The following is a 17,656-nucleotide window of genomic DNA, read 5'->3' as shown; positions in this document are numbered from 1 at the left end:
AGGTCTGTACAGAAGTGGTTTGTCGAGATCTGTGTGGAAGAACTTGACTGGCCTGCACAGAGCCCTGACCTCAATCCCATTGAACACCTTTGGGAGGAATTGAAACACTGACTGTGAGCCAGGCCTAATCACCTAACATCAGTGCCCAACCTCACGAATGCTCGTGGCTGAGTGGAATCAATGTTCCAACATCTACTGGAAAGCATTCCCAGAAGAGAGGAGGCTGTTAAAGTGGTAAAGGGGTCCCCATGATTGCCCATGATTTTGGAATGAGACCGTTCGACGAGCAATTGTCCACATACTTTGTCATGTAGTGTTTGTAACTTTCAAAATCATCCCTGTATGATGCATTTTCCATCATATCATGCAAAATGTATCATACAGAGATGATTTCTGTATTTTGAAAGTGACATATCTTTTAAACTTGATTGCTGACAAGCAAAACATTTTGGGACTATGTCAGCATTGGAGTAATGAACCAAATACCAAAAGATAGTTTTTGGGTGCAGTTTTCCTTTAAGGATACGTTCTTCAATAGAACCATGAAACCAGGCCCTGCTCCAGTAGAGTAGCATGTGTGTATATTGAGAGTGAGTCTTGAGGTGGGCTAAACATGCTGTCGATAGGATTCCACATAGAAGTGTTCAGACCAAAGACAGACAACTTAGTTTTGTTAAACATTTAATTGTTTTTCTTAGGAAAGAACCATATCACCAAGAACATCATTAGTGCTCTTAGAAAAAGGAGATAAGCCACATAACTCAGTTTAACATCCTGCCCTGTACAGCTTTAACACAAATCAATCGCAGTCGAGCAAAGCCATGTTTATATATAAAAACAAGAAAAAAAACTTTAATGGATTTGTAAAAATGAATTCAGCCTCATTTACTCGAACACACATGGCAATCAGAAAACACACAAAACTAAAAGTGCCAAAAAATAAAAAATAAAATGTGAAAATTAAAAGATCTGTTCAACCTGGGAATCAGATTGGTTTTGTCCAAGGCAAAACTAACTTCTGAGACGTAAAGAAAATGTTCAATATTTATTGAAATAAAGACCACGGTTTCACTTGCTTGATGTAGGTCATTTACAGCCTACCTCCGACTTTCTTGTATAACTCTGCACAGTATACTTTTTTCTGGTTTTATCTCTCAGTACACATTTTCTTCAATCTCTGTGAGCATTTCTCAAATAATACATACACACACACACACATTCAAGCACACTTTACTTCGGAACACAACAGTGGGACAGCATTGTTTCAAGAAGTTAAGGAGGGTTAGGTCAGTTGTATCACCAACCTTGACCTACAGTGAAGCATTTGCAGTGACTTGAGTGCACTTGTGTTCACCAACAACCCCTCTCCCCATGGAATAAAAAAAAAAAATGGCCTCCCAAAATCAGCCCAAACCATCCATATAAATCCATTGTAGTTGTGAGGTAGAATGAAAACCATCAAACTCAAAGCCCTGTTTCAAAATATCAGAGGGAGGAAGCATACAGTGCTTAAAAATACAAATGGAATAAAAACGTATACAAAGTGATCATACATAAAGCAATATGTACATCTATGCATCACTTTTTTATTTTTAAATGTAATGTCTCAAAAATGTCAGATTTCAAATGACATGTCTAACATATCACCAGTTAGATTCAGTTTTGAAAGAATTTCAACTTAAAACTCCAGAAGTAGGATCTATGGAGGAACATTGGTCTTTAGAACTTCTCAGAACGTTAGAAATCTTTATCAATAGATGCCAAAAAACTACTATCAATTTCCAGTTGAGGTTAAAGGCCCAGTGCAGTCAACATTCTGTTTTTTCTGTGTTGTGTATCATATTGTACAACAGCTGATGAAACAACACTATAAAAAGGGTGAAAAAATGTGATCAGTGTTATTTTCTCATAGATGCTGGTTGAAAATCTACACAGGACCTTCTACATCAGCAGGTTTTATATCACCAGGTGTTAAATTAGTTAATAGACCAACAAATTGAGTTCCAAACCGCTCTGCCAATAACAGTATCCCCCCCCCCCCCCCCCCAGACCACACCCAGACAGTCCAAGCAAAATTCTTGCCAGCATTTTAATGGAAAACTATTACAGTAAGGTACTTCATTGTCACGCAGAAATTATTTGATATGAAAAAAAGGTCTGGATTAAGCCTTTAAGCTATATCATTGAAATTCCCTTTCTTTTTAACTAGCCTACAATTTATTTTAGTTGGAAATATTACAATTCTCCTTGTAAGAAATGCTTTAAAATGATAAAACCCTTTCATTTATATAGCAAGAAACCATTAGAGTCCAGTGTTTGAGCTACGTTACTTTTTCCAGAAAAAAAATCTCCATCATTCACACGTTGTAACAATTTGTATTTACATGCACGTTTTTGGGTTTACATTTTTTCTGCGTTTCTGTCCTTTTAGGCTCCCAAGGTCGGAGAGTCCAGACAAGAAGGAAGAGACAGATCCGGAAACACAGTCACATGACCAGAATCTGGCCCATAAGTTCAGAGAAAACAATAGCACATCCTTAAAACTTCAAGTCCCAGCATCAAGGCTTCTTCTCCTTCTTCCTCTTGTTCGTTTTAACTCCAGCCGTCGTCGAGGCAACACCAGGTCGCCTGATCTGCTGCACCACGACCCTCCCATTGGCCCCACACTGCAGGGTGTATCTCTCTGGGGTCAGGGGTCTTCCGGAGTCGTCCCTCAGCCTGGAAAGGACATCCCTGGAGAGGTGCTCCATGCGATGGCCTGCAGCTCCCAGAGCCTTGGCCGTGTGCTGCCTCTCCCTGAGCAGCCGGTTCCTCTGGGCCTGCAGCCTCTCCACCTCCTCCTGGAGCCCTGTGATGGCATCCAGCTTGCGCTTACGGCAGTTTTGTGCCGCCAGCTTGTTCTTCCCTCGCCTCCGGATATCCCTCAGGAGGGTGACCTGGGCTGCAGATAGGCCACGCCCCTCCAGCAGTTCCAGGAATTCCTCCACAGGCATGCTGACGATCTCCGTTGCCGAGAGCGGGACTTGTAACGCCCGGGCGCGGAGTTCGTCGCGGCTAAGCTCTCGATCTTCGTAATCCTCCCGGTCATCGTCTTCGTCGCTGAAAGGCTCCTGTTTGATGGTTTTGTGTGGGAATGTGGTGGCTGATGGGTGGGAGAAGGCTGGAGTGGAGTAGCTGTGGTCGTGCCACACACTCTCACTGAGGTCCACAGGTGACCATGTTGTGTCGTAGTCGGCAATGTCCTTGGAGGGGAGGGAGTCCGCCTCGCTGCTGTAGCCCGTAGCTCCGCCCTCGTCCTCACAGAACGAACTGGAAGACGCTGACGACACCTCCGACGCACCTGGGGGTCAAATGTACATAGGAATATGTAAGCTACTTTAGAATGGAGATGTAGTATGCTCAATTAGCTATTCAGAAGTGTGCAATGTTTAGAATGCTGCAGATATACAGTACCAGTCAAAAGTTGACACTATTTTCTACATTGTAGAATAATAGTGAAGACAAACTACGAAATAACACATAAGGAATCATGTAGTAACCAAAAAAAGTGCAAAACAAATCAAAATATGACATTCTTCAATGTGGCTACCATTTGCCTTGATGACAGCTTTGCACACCCTTGGCATTCTCTCAACTAGCTCTTCCAACAGTCTTGAAGGAGTACCCACATATGCGGAACACTTGTTGGCTGCTTTTCCTTTCAAATGGTATCAAGAATACGCATATCCTTGCTTCAGGTCCTGAGCTACAGGCAGTTAGATTTGGGTGTCATTTTAGGCGAAAATTGAAGAAAAAAAAAAGTATGGATCCTTTTAAACAAAACATATTTGAGTTTCTTAAAAGTAGCCACCCTTCGCCTTGATAGCAGTTTTTCACACGCTTGGCATTCTCTCATCCAGCTCCATCTGGAATATTTTTCCAACAGTCTTGGAAGGAGTTCCCACATATGCTGAGCACTTGTTGGCTGCTTTTCCTTCAGTCTGCGGTCCAACTCATCCCAAACCATCTCAATTTGGTTAAGGTAGGGTGATTTTGGAGGCCAGGTCATGTTATACAGTACTCCATCTCTCACATATTGGGCAAATATCCCATAGACTGCCAGGAGGCATGTTTGGGTCATTGTCCTGTTGAAAAACAAATGTTAGTGGGACTAAGTGCAAACCAGATGGGATGGCGTATCACTGTAGAATACTGTGGTAGCCATGCTAGTTAAGTGTGCCTTGAATTCTAAATAAATCAGCAACAGCGCCACCAGCAAAGCACCCCCACACCTCATCCTCCATGCTTCACAGTGGGAACTACACATGCAAAGATTTTTTATTGAATCTTTATTTAACTAGGCAAGTCAGTTAAGAACAAATTCTTATTTACAATGGCGGCTTACCCCGGCCAAACCCTAAACCTGATGATGCTGGGCCCATTGTGTGCCGTCCTATGGGACTGCCAATCACGGCCAGTTGTGATACAGCCTGGAATCGAACCAGGGTCTGTAGTACCTCTAGTACTGAGATGCACCGCCTTAGACCGCTGCGCCACTCGGGAGCCATCATCTGTTCAGCTATTCTGCGTCTCACAAAAACACGGCGGTTGGAACCAAAAATCTCAAATTTGGACTCAGACCAAAAGGACAAGTGTCCATTGCTCGTGTTTCTTGGCCCAAGCAAGTCTCTTTTTCTTATTGTGTCCTTTAGTAGTGGTTTCTTTGCAGCATTTCGACCATGAAGGCCTGATTCACGCAGTCTCCTCTGAACAGTTTATGTTGAGATGTTTGTTACTTGAACTCTGAAGCATTTATTTTTGGCTGCAATTTCTGAGGCTGGTAACTCTAATGAACTTATCCTCTGCATCAGAGGTAACTCAGGGTCTTCATTTCCTGTGGCGGTCCTCATGAGAGCCAGTTTCATCATAGCGCATGAATGATTTTGCAACTGCACTTGAAGAAACTTTCAGTTCTTGAAATTTTCCAGATTGACTGACCTTCATTTCTTAAATTAATGACGGACTGTAATTTCTCTTTGCTTATTTGAGCTGTTCTCGCCATAATATGGACTTATATGGACTTATATGGACTTATTATTATACTAATTATTATACTAATATGGTCTTTTACCAAATAGGGCCATCTTCTGTATACCACCTCTACCTTGTCACAACACAACTGATTGGCTCAAACGCATTGAGGAAAGAAATTCCACAAATTAACTTTGAACAAGGCACACCTGTTAATCGAAATGCATTCCAGGTGACTACCTCATGAAGCTGGTTGAGAAAATGCCTAGAATACGCAAAGCTGTCATCAAGGTAAAGGGTGGCTACTTTGAAGAATCTAAAATATATTTGAATTTGTTTAACACTTTTTTTGGTTACTACATGATTCCACATGTGTTATTTCACAGTTTTGATTTCTACACTATTATTCTACAATGTAGAAAATAGTCAAAATAAAGAAAAACCCTGGTATGAGTCCAAACTTTTGACTGGTAATGTATGTGTGTAATCTATAGGCTAAGGTTGAGGAGACTCCTTCTCTTGCAAATCAGAGGATCATCATGTCCCTTCTGAACATTGCACCTTTCTAAAGCAGCTCCAGAAGTCTTCCAACTCACCTGGGGAGGTCGGGCCTCGAGAGCTGCTCTCCAGAGAGAGGCCGGAGTCTGAGTCAAGGTCCTCCAGGACCCGAGGGTCGATGCCCTGTGGATTCCCCAGCAGCTGGGCATCCATATTGTCCAGGCAGCCCTCCAGCCCCAGTAGGTTGATCTGGTCGAACACTGCCTCATCCAGACAGCCACCTAGTGCACCATGGGACAACGTCCCGTTACTCGTTCCGTTGACCACCGTGGTAAACGGTAGTGCGGCCAGCCCCGTGGTCGTCCCTGGTGACGAGTCAGAGGAGTTTGTGGACTCTAGTTGGAAAAGGGGCCCTCTTGGTTGCCGGGCGACCAGGGTCCTGACTCCACCCCTTGGTGGGATCATATCGTAGGTGGAACCTGTTACCATGGCGTCACGGAGACTGACGTCCTGGCTGATGGCGCTGGAGATGTCGGCGTCGAGGTCAGACAGCTGCTGAGGAACCAGTGGGTCTAAATCCTGGATAACACAACACACACATATTATAAAAAGCACAGACATACACACCCTGACGGGCCTGAAATACAAAGAGCAGAACACAGTATTACACAGGTAAGTCACAGCATTTATCTCCCAGGTAAATCACAGCATCTATCTCCCAGGTAAATCACACCATCTATCTCCCAGGTAAATCACACCATCTATCTCCCAGGTAAATCACACCATCTATCTCCCAGGTAAATCACACCATCTATCTTCCAGGTAAATCACACCATCTATCTCCCAGGTAAATCACACCATCTATCTCCCAGGTAAATCACACCATCTATCTCCCAGGTAAATCACACCATCTATCTCCCAGGTAAATCACACCATCTATCTCCCAGGTAAATCACACCATCTATCTCCCAGGTAAATCACACCATCTATCTCCCAGGTAAATCACACCATCTATCTCCCAGGTAAATCACACCATCTATCTCCCAGGTAAATCACACCATCTATCTCCCAGGTAAATCACACCATCTATCTCCCAGGTAAATCACACCATCTATCTCCCAGGTAAATCACACCATCTATCTCCCAGGTAAATCACACCATCTATCTCCCAGGTAAATCACACCATCTATCTCCCAGGTAAATCACACCATCTATCTCCCAGGTAAATCACACCATCTATCTCCCAGGTAAATCACACCATCTATCTCCCAGGTAAATCACACCATCTATCTCCCAGGTAAATCACACCATCTATCTCCCAGGTAAATCACACCATCTATCTCCCAGGTAAATCACACCATCTATCTCCCAGGTAAATCACAGCATTTATCTCCCAGGTAAATCACACCATCTATCTCCCAGGTAAATCACACCATCTATCTCCCAGGTAAATCACAGCATTTATCTCCCAGGTAAGTCACAGCATTTATCTCCCAGGTAAATCACACCATCTATCTCCCAGGTAAATCACACCATCTATCTCCCAGGTAAATCACACCATCTATCTCCCAGGTAAATCACACCATCTATCTCCCAGGTAAATCACACCATCTATCTCCCAGGTAAATCACACCATCTATCTCCCAGGTAAATCACACCATCTATCTCCCAGGTAAATCACACCATCTATCTCCCAGGTAAATCACACCATCCATCTCCCAGGTAAATCACACCATTTATCTCCCAGGTAAATCACACCATCTATCTCCCAGGTAAATCACACCATCTATCGCCCAGGTAAATCACACCATCTATCTTCCAGGTAAATCACACTATCTATCTCCCAGGTAAATCACACCATCTATCACCCAGGTAAATCAAGGCAACTCCTAGGTAATACCTAACATATTTGGGGTATGAAACAGTAATGACTATAACTACAGTTCCCTGAAGGAGGAAAATTAGGTACAACATACTATGGGGGAGTCTCACGACTTCAGTTAAAGGGATTGTAGATCCACCTGACAAGGCCAATAAAATCAGACCTCGCTGGAGGCCCGGCCTTCCACAGGTGATAAGCATGAGGTTCGGAATCATTCCTTCGATTTAATACCGCTCTTCACCGTGCCCAGGAACAGGCGGTACGGAGACAAATAGGTGTTGTACCTTGTTTCCCTCCTTTAGGGAACAGTAGTAATAGTGTTAATATTGAGAGCAGTGACTATATACAGGGAGCAGTAACATCCAAGCAATAAAACCTCCCAAAAGTGTATGGTGATCCACTGACTCCAGAGCCTCCAAAAGGGGGCCTCACACAGTGCCTCCAAAACCAGTGCCAAGGTTTAGAGTCCTGTCTAAGATGACGTACACCTTTCACAAAATGCACCACCAGGGGATGAGCCCCTGCTGTGGTTCCGTCAATTCCCACATGACACGCTGAGACCGCTTTTACATTACATTTTTTATTTTCATTTGAACCTTTAACTAGACAAGTCAGTTAAGAAAAAAATCTTATTTACAATGACTGCCTACCCGGGCCAACGCTGGTCCAATTGTGTGCCGCCTTATGGGACTCCCAATCACAGCCGGATGTGATGCAGCCTGGATGCGAACCAGGGACCGCAGTGACACCTCTTGCACTGAGATGCAGTACCTTGGGCTCCCGAATGGCGCAGCGGTCTAAGTGGAGAATGCTTGAAAAGCTCCTGTAGGAACATAAGTATGTCCCTCACAGAGCACGGAAAAGTCCTTTATATTGGGACCAGAGCTCAAACGCTTTCCACTTCTACACATACAGCCCTTGCAGACAATGGTAGAAATAACTTTTAGAGGTAAACCTCTAACCATCAGATCAGCCCTCTCAGGGGCCAAACCAATGGGAAACCAAATCTCTGGCCTCGATTGCCGAACCTGCCTGTGTGCCAAGGACAACAGGAGTTTCCACAGATCCCCGCCTAAAAGGCGAATGATCTCCACGAACCAAGGCTGCCTGGACCAATGGGGAGCCACAAGACTCAATGGTAAGCCCTAGCTGCACACCCCCTCCAACGTGGGCTGAATTAGAACCACTGGCGGAAATGTGGAAAGGAGGGTCTGAGGGGCCCTCAACGTGCAATCTCGTCTAGAGCCCGACCCATATTTTTTGGATCCGATACCTATTCCGATTTTAGAGTGGAATATTAACCGATAACATATCTGCCAATATTTTTATAGTTGGAGTGGATAATTTTTTTTTTTTCTGTATGGATTGTGCTTAATTCCTTAGAGTCTAAGACGTTGGGGGGGTGCTAATATGACATCTGGAATTGTTTTAAGATAGTAGTAATGGTGTGACCAAAGCCCATAGAAACAAATAGAATAACACACACGGCAAACAGAAACAAGGTTGAATTATCTGTCCTATTTCTAGGAGATACAAAAAACAACTCAGGAAATATATATACTTCCTGAGTTTATATACAGTACCAATCACAAGTCTGAACACACCTACTAAATCAAGGGTTTTTCTTTATTTTGACTATTTTTGACATAGAGAAATAGTGAAGACATCAAAACTATGAAATAACGCATATGGAATTATGTAGTAACCAAATAGCGTTAAAGAAATCAAAAGAGATTCTTCAAAGTAGCCTCCCTTTGCCTTGATGACAGCATTGCACATAAAAGTTCATTTGTGGAATTTCTTTCCTTATGTGTTTGGGCCAATCCGTTGTGTTGTGACAAGGTAGTGGTGGTATACAGAAGATAGCCCTATTTGGTAAAAGACCAAGTCCATATTATGGCAAGAACAGCTCAAATAAGCAAATATATATAAGCAAATAATATATATATATATGAGATGAGTAATTTAAGGTATGAAAACATTATATAAAGTGGCAGAAGCTTCTAAAGCCATGACATCATTTTCTGGAATTTTCAAGCTGTTTAAAGGCACAGTCAACTTAGTGTATGTAAACTTCTGACCCACTGGAATTGTGATACAGTGAATGATAAGTGAAATAATCTGTCTGTAAACAACTGTTGGAAAAATGACTTGGGTCATGCACAAAGTAGATGTCCTGACCGACTTCCCAAAACTATAGTTTATTGACAAGAAATTTGTGGAGTGGTTGAAAAACACGTTTTAATGAGTCCAACCTAAGTGTATGTAAACTTCCGACTTCAACTGTGTGTGTGTGTGTGTCTATATATATATATATATATTATTTTTTTTTTACACATATTTAACCCCTTTTTCTGGGTAGGCACAAAACTACTTTAATACTTCCGTTTTTTAAAACCGGTACCGGTTACCTTCAGACAAGTACCGTGACACTGGTGGATGAGCAAAACAGAGAACACCATCATGTTCGTGAGGGTTCATAGGTCAAACCTTTCAGATGCTACAGATGTTTTCACGAGCAGACCAATTTTCAGAATGTCTCATGGTCTGACAAACACGGCTCTAGCTCTGCCACCTTTCACTGCAGATGGGGAAGTACGCCATCGGTGGATTGAGATGCATCCAATGCAAAATAAACATCCCTAAAACTGAATGACTTCCATCACAGAAGGCATCATCCCCAGTAGGCATAGGCACGGGCGAAAACACAGTGACCCCGCTGACATTTTGTTAAGCAGAGCCGGAACTCCCTTAAAACTGTTGCTGAGGCCTGGGGAACAGTCAACGTGATGATACTGCAGAAGCGTGGGGTATGCACAACAAATTGTAACCTGTACCCTGACGTCACTGGTCACATGATCCAGGGCAACACTTTGCATGCGAGCCATTGGTCAGAGCATGTGAGCAGAGTTGAGCAGTGGGAAATTCCGCTCATGGAGCGGAGCCTGGCGCTCCATGTCCTTTCCAAATAAAAATAGTGCCGCTACAAATTCGCGCCATTAATTAAAAAAATAGATCACAATTTAACAAACACCCATCTATTTGTGTGACTATCTGGACCTTCCATTTGGTTAAGCATTGAAAACAAATCATATGATTTGAATGAAAAGTCTTATAAACAAACTAGAAGAAGCGCTCACCATTTGAAATAGGCTACATGTCGTATTTCATGGAATATAGACACTAAATTGTTCAGGAGCCAGACAGGTAGCCGAAGGAACGAACATTTCATTATTTAGGCTATATAATTTAAATTATTTCAAGGTTATAGCCTACAAAGAAATACATTGTGAAGCATCTGCGAGTTCGACACTAGGCTGGCATATTACAAAGAGCTCAGCATTTAAACATTTTGTTGTATTAAATCATTATAGTCAATAAATTACGCATATAGGCTGTGACTTAGAATGAAATACAAATGAAATTAAACAATTCAGTGTTTTTGAATTAATTTTTTGAAAAAGCCTAGAGTGTGGCTTCAGGCTCGTGCGATGGTGCCTGGAGAGCCGGCCAGCATCTGAGAATATCCTTTCAGCGCTTGCATCCCACTGGGGATGCTAAACAGCCTTCAGGCCACCCGTCAGGCTGGGCAGGGATGCAGAGTTGTTTAAAAAAAAAAAATCTATAGGTAGGCCTAAAGGTTTTTAGGGTAATTTTGATAGGGTTATTTTGCCTATCAAAATGGAAAGCTCATTGAAAGATGTAATGTATATATCAGGCCTATTGGGCCAAAATCAATTATAGCCTATTGAATAGATAATAACTTAAGAGATCTGATGTTTAGTTTATAAATACTTTGCTACAATGACACACTCAACTATCTACCCACCTCGTTCCTTTCTGTTAGCATGTGCACGTACTAGTAAGTCCACCATCATGCTTTCAGGATAGGTGTCTTTTCAGATTCCACAATGATTCATTAGTTGTGGACACTACATCACAGCACTCCCTCTCTTCCTCTTGGTCCTCCTCATCTTCGTAAGTCACCTTGTTGTTGCACCTTCTTTAAAATCCGTTTCATTATAAAAATATTTAGTGAATCCATGACAGTAGTTCAAATCAAGGAGCTATAGCAGCACACAAGTAGACTATAATGCATGCTGGGCCGGGCATGCCCCGAGATCGCTACTGGAGCTCCAGCCTTGGGGAAACTCGCTCCACGCGCCAGTCAAATTGGGCACGCTCCGCTCATCACTCACAAACTCTGGTTGGAGCACACAACGAGACTCCCGTGAAGTGTCCTCTGAAGGGGCGGGACCTTGTGGACTGGGAAAGATTGGAAATGGATGAAGAACCACCACTCTTGACAACCGTGTATCTGAACATGGAGAAGGAACACTTCATCGAACTCGCATACGGGAGACAACGGTTATCACGTGAACACTGTGGAACTTGGTAAAAAAAAAGAAACTCTACATGTGCCAAGATTTGCCTAAAGCTTGGCCCACTCTGGGTACACGGGCTCCGGCGATCAGTGATGTGCCCCGATTGGCCGTGCCACCTGGGTACTGTTGTCACAATGAGCCTCACTCGGTTTAGGCGGTAAGATGAGGTCTGGTAACTGTCTGGCACCCATCTCTGGACCACACGCATTAAATATAAACCCAAAGAAAAAGTATTTTATCATGGAGGTTACCCTACCGACCAGTCATAGGTACTGGCGACAGAGCGTGTCGTAACCTAGCTGGGAATGGGACCGACAGCTCAGAAAAACTGACCCCTTCTGTTGTAACAGACAGGGGCGATTCATAATTGTATCTAATTACTAGGAGTGTGGGATAATAGCGGGCACCTATAGAGCCCATAAACTGTATCCCTAGACACCTCATAGAGACGGCAGGTAGCCTAGTGATTAGAGCGTTGGGCCAATAACCGAAAGGTTGCTGGATCGAATCCCAAAGCCGACAAGGCAAAAATGGGTCGTTCTGCCCCTGAACAAGGCAGTTAACTCCACTGTTCCCCAGCAGGCTGTCATTGAAAATAAGAATTTGTTCTTAACTGACTGACCTAGTTAAATAAAATGTAAAAAAAATGGGAGAGGGGTGCCCCATTGTGGACGGTGACCCAACTCATCACTCATAGTGGGGAGATTGATATAGACCTTGAACCCTGTGAACACCGTGGAACACGGGGTAACAGAGGGGACAGCATTAAACATGGACAAGCTTCCAACATATGTTGTGCTTCCGTGAGACTGTATAGCCTGCATGAAGCCTGGCCCCTTTAAGTGATCAGGGGGCTCTGGCAATTGCTGACGTAGTACCCAGTTGGCCAATCGTGGGGGCACGGTTGTCACAGTAATGTTTTTATGGAGGGGCACACTGGTCACTCAGACCCGTGCCAAAGCCCCTCGCTTCGGGGGGCTGCTTCTTCATCTGAGGTGCACGCAAACCCTGAAAATAGGAATGTGGTTGCCATAACGCTGAAGGAGAGCAAGTAAGTTACACTCGCCAGATGTTAAGCATGCTAGCTGACAGTAGCCAGGAGACTTTTTAGCATAAGCTAGGCTCACTAGCCTGACTGCAGCATGGTCCATTTAGAATGTCCAAGTGACATAACGCTACATATACTAAACAAGAGAGCTGCCCCAGCAACTCTACTACGGGGAGGCAGGAATAGATAGTAATACAGTAGCTAGCTCACCTCTGCGAGTTAGCCAACCTGGCTAGCACGCTACGCAGCGCTCGTTTAGCTAGCCCGGTCTCGAAAGTCCACGGGCGACCGGATCACTGAAGTGCGACTGGACCCTTCATCAACAAGTCTGAGAAGAGGGGCAAGTGGTGTTTGACCGAGGCAGACACAGGTGGCGGGGGGTACCCACGGAACCTGGCCACACTCTTTCTTTGAGTAGCCTCCCGTAATTGGTGACAGAGCGCCCAGGAGCTGGGTTGGGCACAGGCAGCCACCGCATAACCCAGGCAGCCACCGCATAACCCAGGCAGCCACCGCATAACCCAGGCAGCCACAGCATAACCCAGGCAGCCACAGCATATGCTCTGATCACCCTATCCATTTCTGCTTCCTGCTCGTCGGTCACAGCCGAGGTACCGGCCTCCAAGAAAGTAAAGTCACAATCAGTAATTACAAGCTTCCTCAAGAAGGCTACATGTGTTTCCGGAGAGTTTGTACGCAGTGTGTGACAATGCACACATGGACTGTTTTGAGCGAGGGCTGCCTGAGCGTGCTCTAAGCCGAGACAAACTACACAGAGCGTAAGTATCTTTCAGAGAAATGCTATAACCGCCTGACTGGGCCATGATCTCCACCCAGATCCCAGCGTAGCCATCGTTGTCTCAGTTGTTTTCTTAGCCATCTTAATCAGTGCGCCAGGAAATGAATGAATAACTCATTGTTTGTGATACGAAAACATAATGATAACAACTACAACACTTCGCACACTCCCAGGGCGTGAGCACGCTCTACTACGGGACAGTTTAGTTAGCGCAACGCAAGACAGTCTCGTTTTCCAATTGTTTGTTTTAGTAGCGCAAATCATTCCTGTTCACACGAGGTGAAGAGCAGAATAATTCAAGAAATGAATCCGAGCCTCACGCTTATCATTTGTGGAAGAAGGCGGGGCTTCCAGCGAGGCATGAGCTGAATTTCATTGGCCTTGTCAGGCATAATTGTAGCTCCTTCAAAACGGAGTCGTAAGAATGCGACTCCCCCGTAGTATGTACCGAAAACTGACTGACAAAGGGAACCATATTACCTGACTAACACATTTCAAATCGCCTTCTCTATTGCCAAATATCACAATGACATCATCATCAAGGTAACCACTTACGTCAAATTCAGAGACGGGTAGAGACAGGAAGTGGCTCCAGTGCTGGTGGATGTCGATGGCAGGGGGACGGTGGTCCTCAGGACAAGCGAGAGAAGCTCCACTAGTGAACAAACCCTGGAATCAACAACACACAGTCAACAAACACAGTAAAAGCTGTGATGAAAAACATGCAACATGCACACAACGAAAACATGGGACAAGGCAAGCACAGGACATACTGCACACACACACACAACATGAGGGTCATCACAGACTGAGCTAATAGTATGATAAATGAAGACATGCCTGTTCTCTAGCTAGCCTACATTCCAAGACACATTTATTTGAATTCTGTCTCGTCGCTGTATGTACCTCTTGTTCTAGTGCTGAACTGAGAGCCAGCTGAGTCAGGGAAACCAGTTCCTCTCTGGCTTCATCACCATCGATCTGCCCATTCAGTAACTCAACCTCCTGATAACAGGAAAAGAAAGATGGAAAGGAACAAGCAGAATAAATTGAGGAAGTGAGAAGTAGAGAGAAAGATGTGGGGTGAATAATGAGAGTACAGAGGAAAATGGAAGAGAGGACAGACGATGGTGGGAGTGAGAGAGACCAGGACAAAGAAAGACATTTGTTAGCCATTAGTGTTGCACGGTATATACCGAAACTTCTGATATTCCGATTCTAGAACATGAAAAACAGTTTGGTACTAGAATTGGTTACTTTCGGTACTTCTGTTAAATGCGTCTTACACGGACTGAGAGGATCGAGTCTGACAGAAGTAATCTCCTCAAGGGGGCAGCTTGTTGACAAAACTGTCTGTGGAAGCAAAACTATGGGAACAGTCTGATTACCGAGCAGACGAGGGCCAGCCCACCGAAACAACTAAGCAAAATATGTTACAAAGCAGTGCAGCCAAGGGAGGTTTAGTTACAAAAATGTCCAAATATTTTGCACTTCTTCATTTTTTGTGTGACATTTCCATTGTAACGTTGTCGTTATTCTACTAATTGACATGAACATACACTGAGTATACAAAACAGTAAAGATGCACTATGCAAAAACATTGTGCCATTTCCTGGTGGCTAAAATTAAAATAATCCTCCCCTTTTCAGGTCCCTGTCTTTCAAAGATAATTCGTAAAAATCCAAATAACTTCACAGATCTTCATTGTAAAGGGTTTATACACTGTTTCACATGCTTGTTCAATGAACCATAAACAATTAAGGAACATGCACCTGTGGAACAGTCGTTAACTTCTTTGGGGTACCCCCTCCTTCTCAATTTCCGCCTAAAGACATACCCTAATCTAACTGCCTGTAGCTCAGGCCCAGAGGCAAGGATATGCATATTCTTGGTATCATTTGAAAGGAAACACTCTGAATTTTGTGGAAATGTGAATTGAATGTAGGAGAATATAACACAATAGATCTGGTAGAAGAAAATACAAGGAAATAAACATAAGTTTTCTGTTTTTTATTGTTGCTGCATCATCTTTCAGATGACCAAGAACAGCCAAACATACAGATAGGATGCTGTGGATGATTTGAATGAAGAACATAAGATGGAAACAATAGCTGAGCAAAGTTTTGGACAGATAACTTCAAAAATGAGCGAGCTACATGACATTGAGCATGAAGTCAGGTGTCCCACACAAATGTACCCAAGTGGCCGAATTGATAAAGTGATACATTTTGAAGGAAAGAACTATATAACCCCCCCCCCCCCCTGTTACTGTAATTAAATTATACCAATTGCATTCATTAATTGAATTCCCTTAATCTATTTTATAAGAATTTGTAAGATTCTTGTTTGCATAAAATAGACGGAGACCAGTCTTTTCAATAATAGGTAACAGAATTCTATATTATATATACACAATAACATGACGTCATTTCATTGCTCCTAAAATGAATCTCCTCCTCCAGACCGGGTCAAAGGGAACTTTAAAGGTTCATTCTGAGTTCATTCTGACCCACTAGCACATACACAGGATACACAACACAACTTAATTAACTTTTGACCGCTCAACATTATCAATCACCACTTAGCTGACAGTTCTAATTAACAGAAAACCTAGGAATGCACTCACTGTCTTATCTAAAACACCCCAGAGCTAAGTTTCGTCGGTTCAACCATAGGTTAACTACCTTATCTGCTTACTTAATCCACAACCCATTCGTTTCTGCCTAGTTGGAATGGTGTTCATTAACTTTAATTACTCCTTGTCCGTGTCTCACAATCCCTTCTTATGAACTCATATTGTTAATCAGATATAATAAAACAGAGTATAAGTTTACTTAGTTACAGTTCCATTTAAAATGATTTGTTCAGTCATTTAATCATAGGAAAATTAACACCCCCCCCCCCCCACAAAAAAAAAATATATATAGAAAAAAATATACAAACAATTAACAAGGGTAACTATTTACATATTTTTTATTTACAATATTGTGAAGACCCTCAGTCCTCTACACAATATTGTGCTGCTGGTGCCATGGCCCATAGCAGTCTCTTTCTGCTGTAAAGCAAAGGCTTACTGAACAGGTGGTGCAGGTGATGGGGCATTTCCTGTGACAAAGGGCACAACAACATCTCCCTACTGTGCCCTTTTTGCCCTGAGGCACATTCATGACTGCAGAGATGAATCTGGGCAGGTGAACACCACTGGTTGGAGCAGAAGGGACAGAGGTAGAGGGGACAGAAGGTGCTACAGTGGACTTGCTGTAGCTAGCAAGCTCCTGGATGAGCAGCTCCCTGAAGGCTAGCTGTGAGATGGGGGGGGGCTGTCCACAGCTCTTAGCCATTTCCTTCTGGAGGATGAAGGCATTCACCTCAGCAATGTCAATGAAATTATAGAAAAATGTCTTGTACCATTTCATGGTCTTGTGACTTTCATGGCGCTAATGCTTGGTTGGAAAATGCTAGTAATACTTGTGTGTGTGTGTGGCGCCGTCCTCAGAAAATAGCATGTTTGCTTTCGCAGTACAGCCTTTTCGTAGTAACGGCTTTTTGAATTTTTAAAAAAAATCTGACACAGCGGCTGGATGAATAAGACGCTCATCTTTTAAATTATGTAAGATACATGTATTTACAAGAATGTTTACTATAACAAATGGTGTATTTAGAACGTTAGCTCTCTGCAGTGTCACCGGATGTTGGCCTGGTGGGACGTTAGTGTCTTAACCTCTCTAGGGTAGGTGAGACGCTAACAGCTTACAGACGGTAGGCAATTAAGGTCACAGTTATGAAAACTAACTAAAGAGGCCTTCCTACTTACTCTGGAAAAACACCAAAAAGAAAGATGCCCAGGGTCCCTGCTCATCTGCGTGAACATGCCTTAGGCATGCTGCAAGGAGGCATGAGGACTGCAGGCCAATAAATTGCAATGTCCGTACTGTTAGATGCCTAAGACAGCACTAGAGTGAGACAGGACGGACAGCTGATCGTCCTCGCAGTGGCAGACCACGTGTAAGACCTGCACAGGATCGGTACATCCA

The 17,656-nt window shown here is 43.5% G+C and overlaps 1 protein-coding gene across 1 annotated transcript in view; it reads right to left on the bottom strand.

Annotated features, from left to right (window-relative positions):
• Nucleotides 1-668: 668 nt before the first annotated feature.
• Nucleotides 669-17,656, bottom strand: part of LOC110487944 (endoplasmic reticulum membrane sensor NFE2L1) — a 28,902-nt gene continuing 11,914 nt past the window's right edge. Inside the window, exons 2-5 of the mRNA XM_021559863.3 lie at nucleotides 14,529-14,627; nucleotides 14,178-14,291; nucleotides 5,607-6,087; nucleotides 669-3,340 (exon numbers count right to left, since the gene is read on the bottom strand). Of these exons, the coding sequence (XP_021415538.3) occupies nucleotides 2,559-3,340; nucleotides 5,607-6,087; nucleotides 14,178-14,291; nucleotides 14,529-14,627 (1,476 nt within the window). The 3' untranslated portion in view covers nucleotides 669-2,558. The remainder of the gene's footprint in view (nucleotides 3,341-5,606; nucleotides 6,088-14,177; nucleotides 14,292-14,528; nucleotides 14,628-17,656) is intronic.

Source organism: Oncorhynchus mykiss, chromosome 30, assembly GCF_057628025.1.
Source record: "Oncorhynchus mykiss isolate SJ-2025 chromosome 30, ASM5762802v1, whole genome shotgun sequence".
NCBI classification, from domain to species: Eukaryota; Metazoa; Chordata; class Actinopteri; order Salmoniformes; family Salmonidae; genus Oncorhynchus; species Oncorhynchus mykiss.
This window is presented reverse-complemented; position numbering and strand designations above follow the sequence as displayed.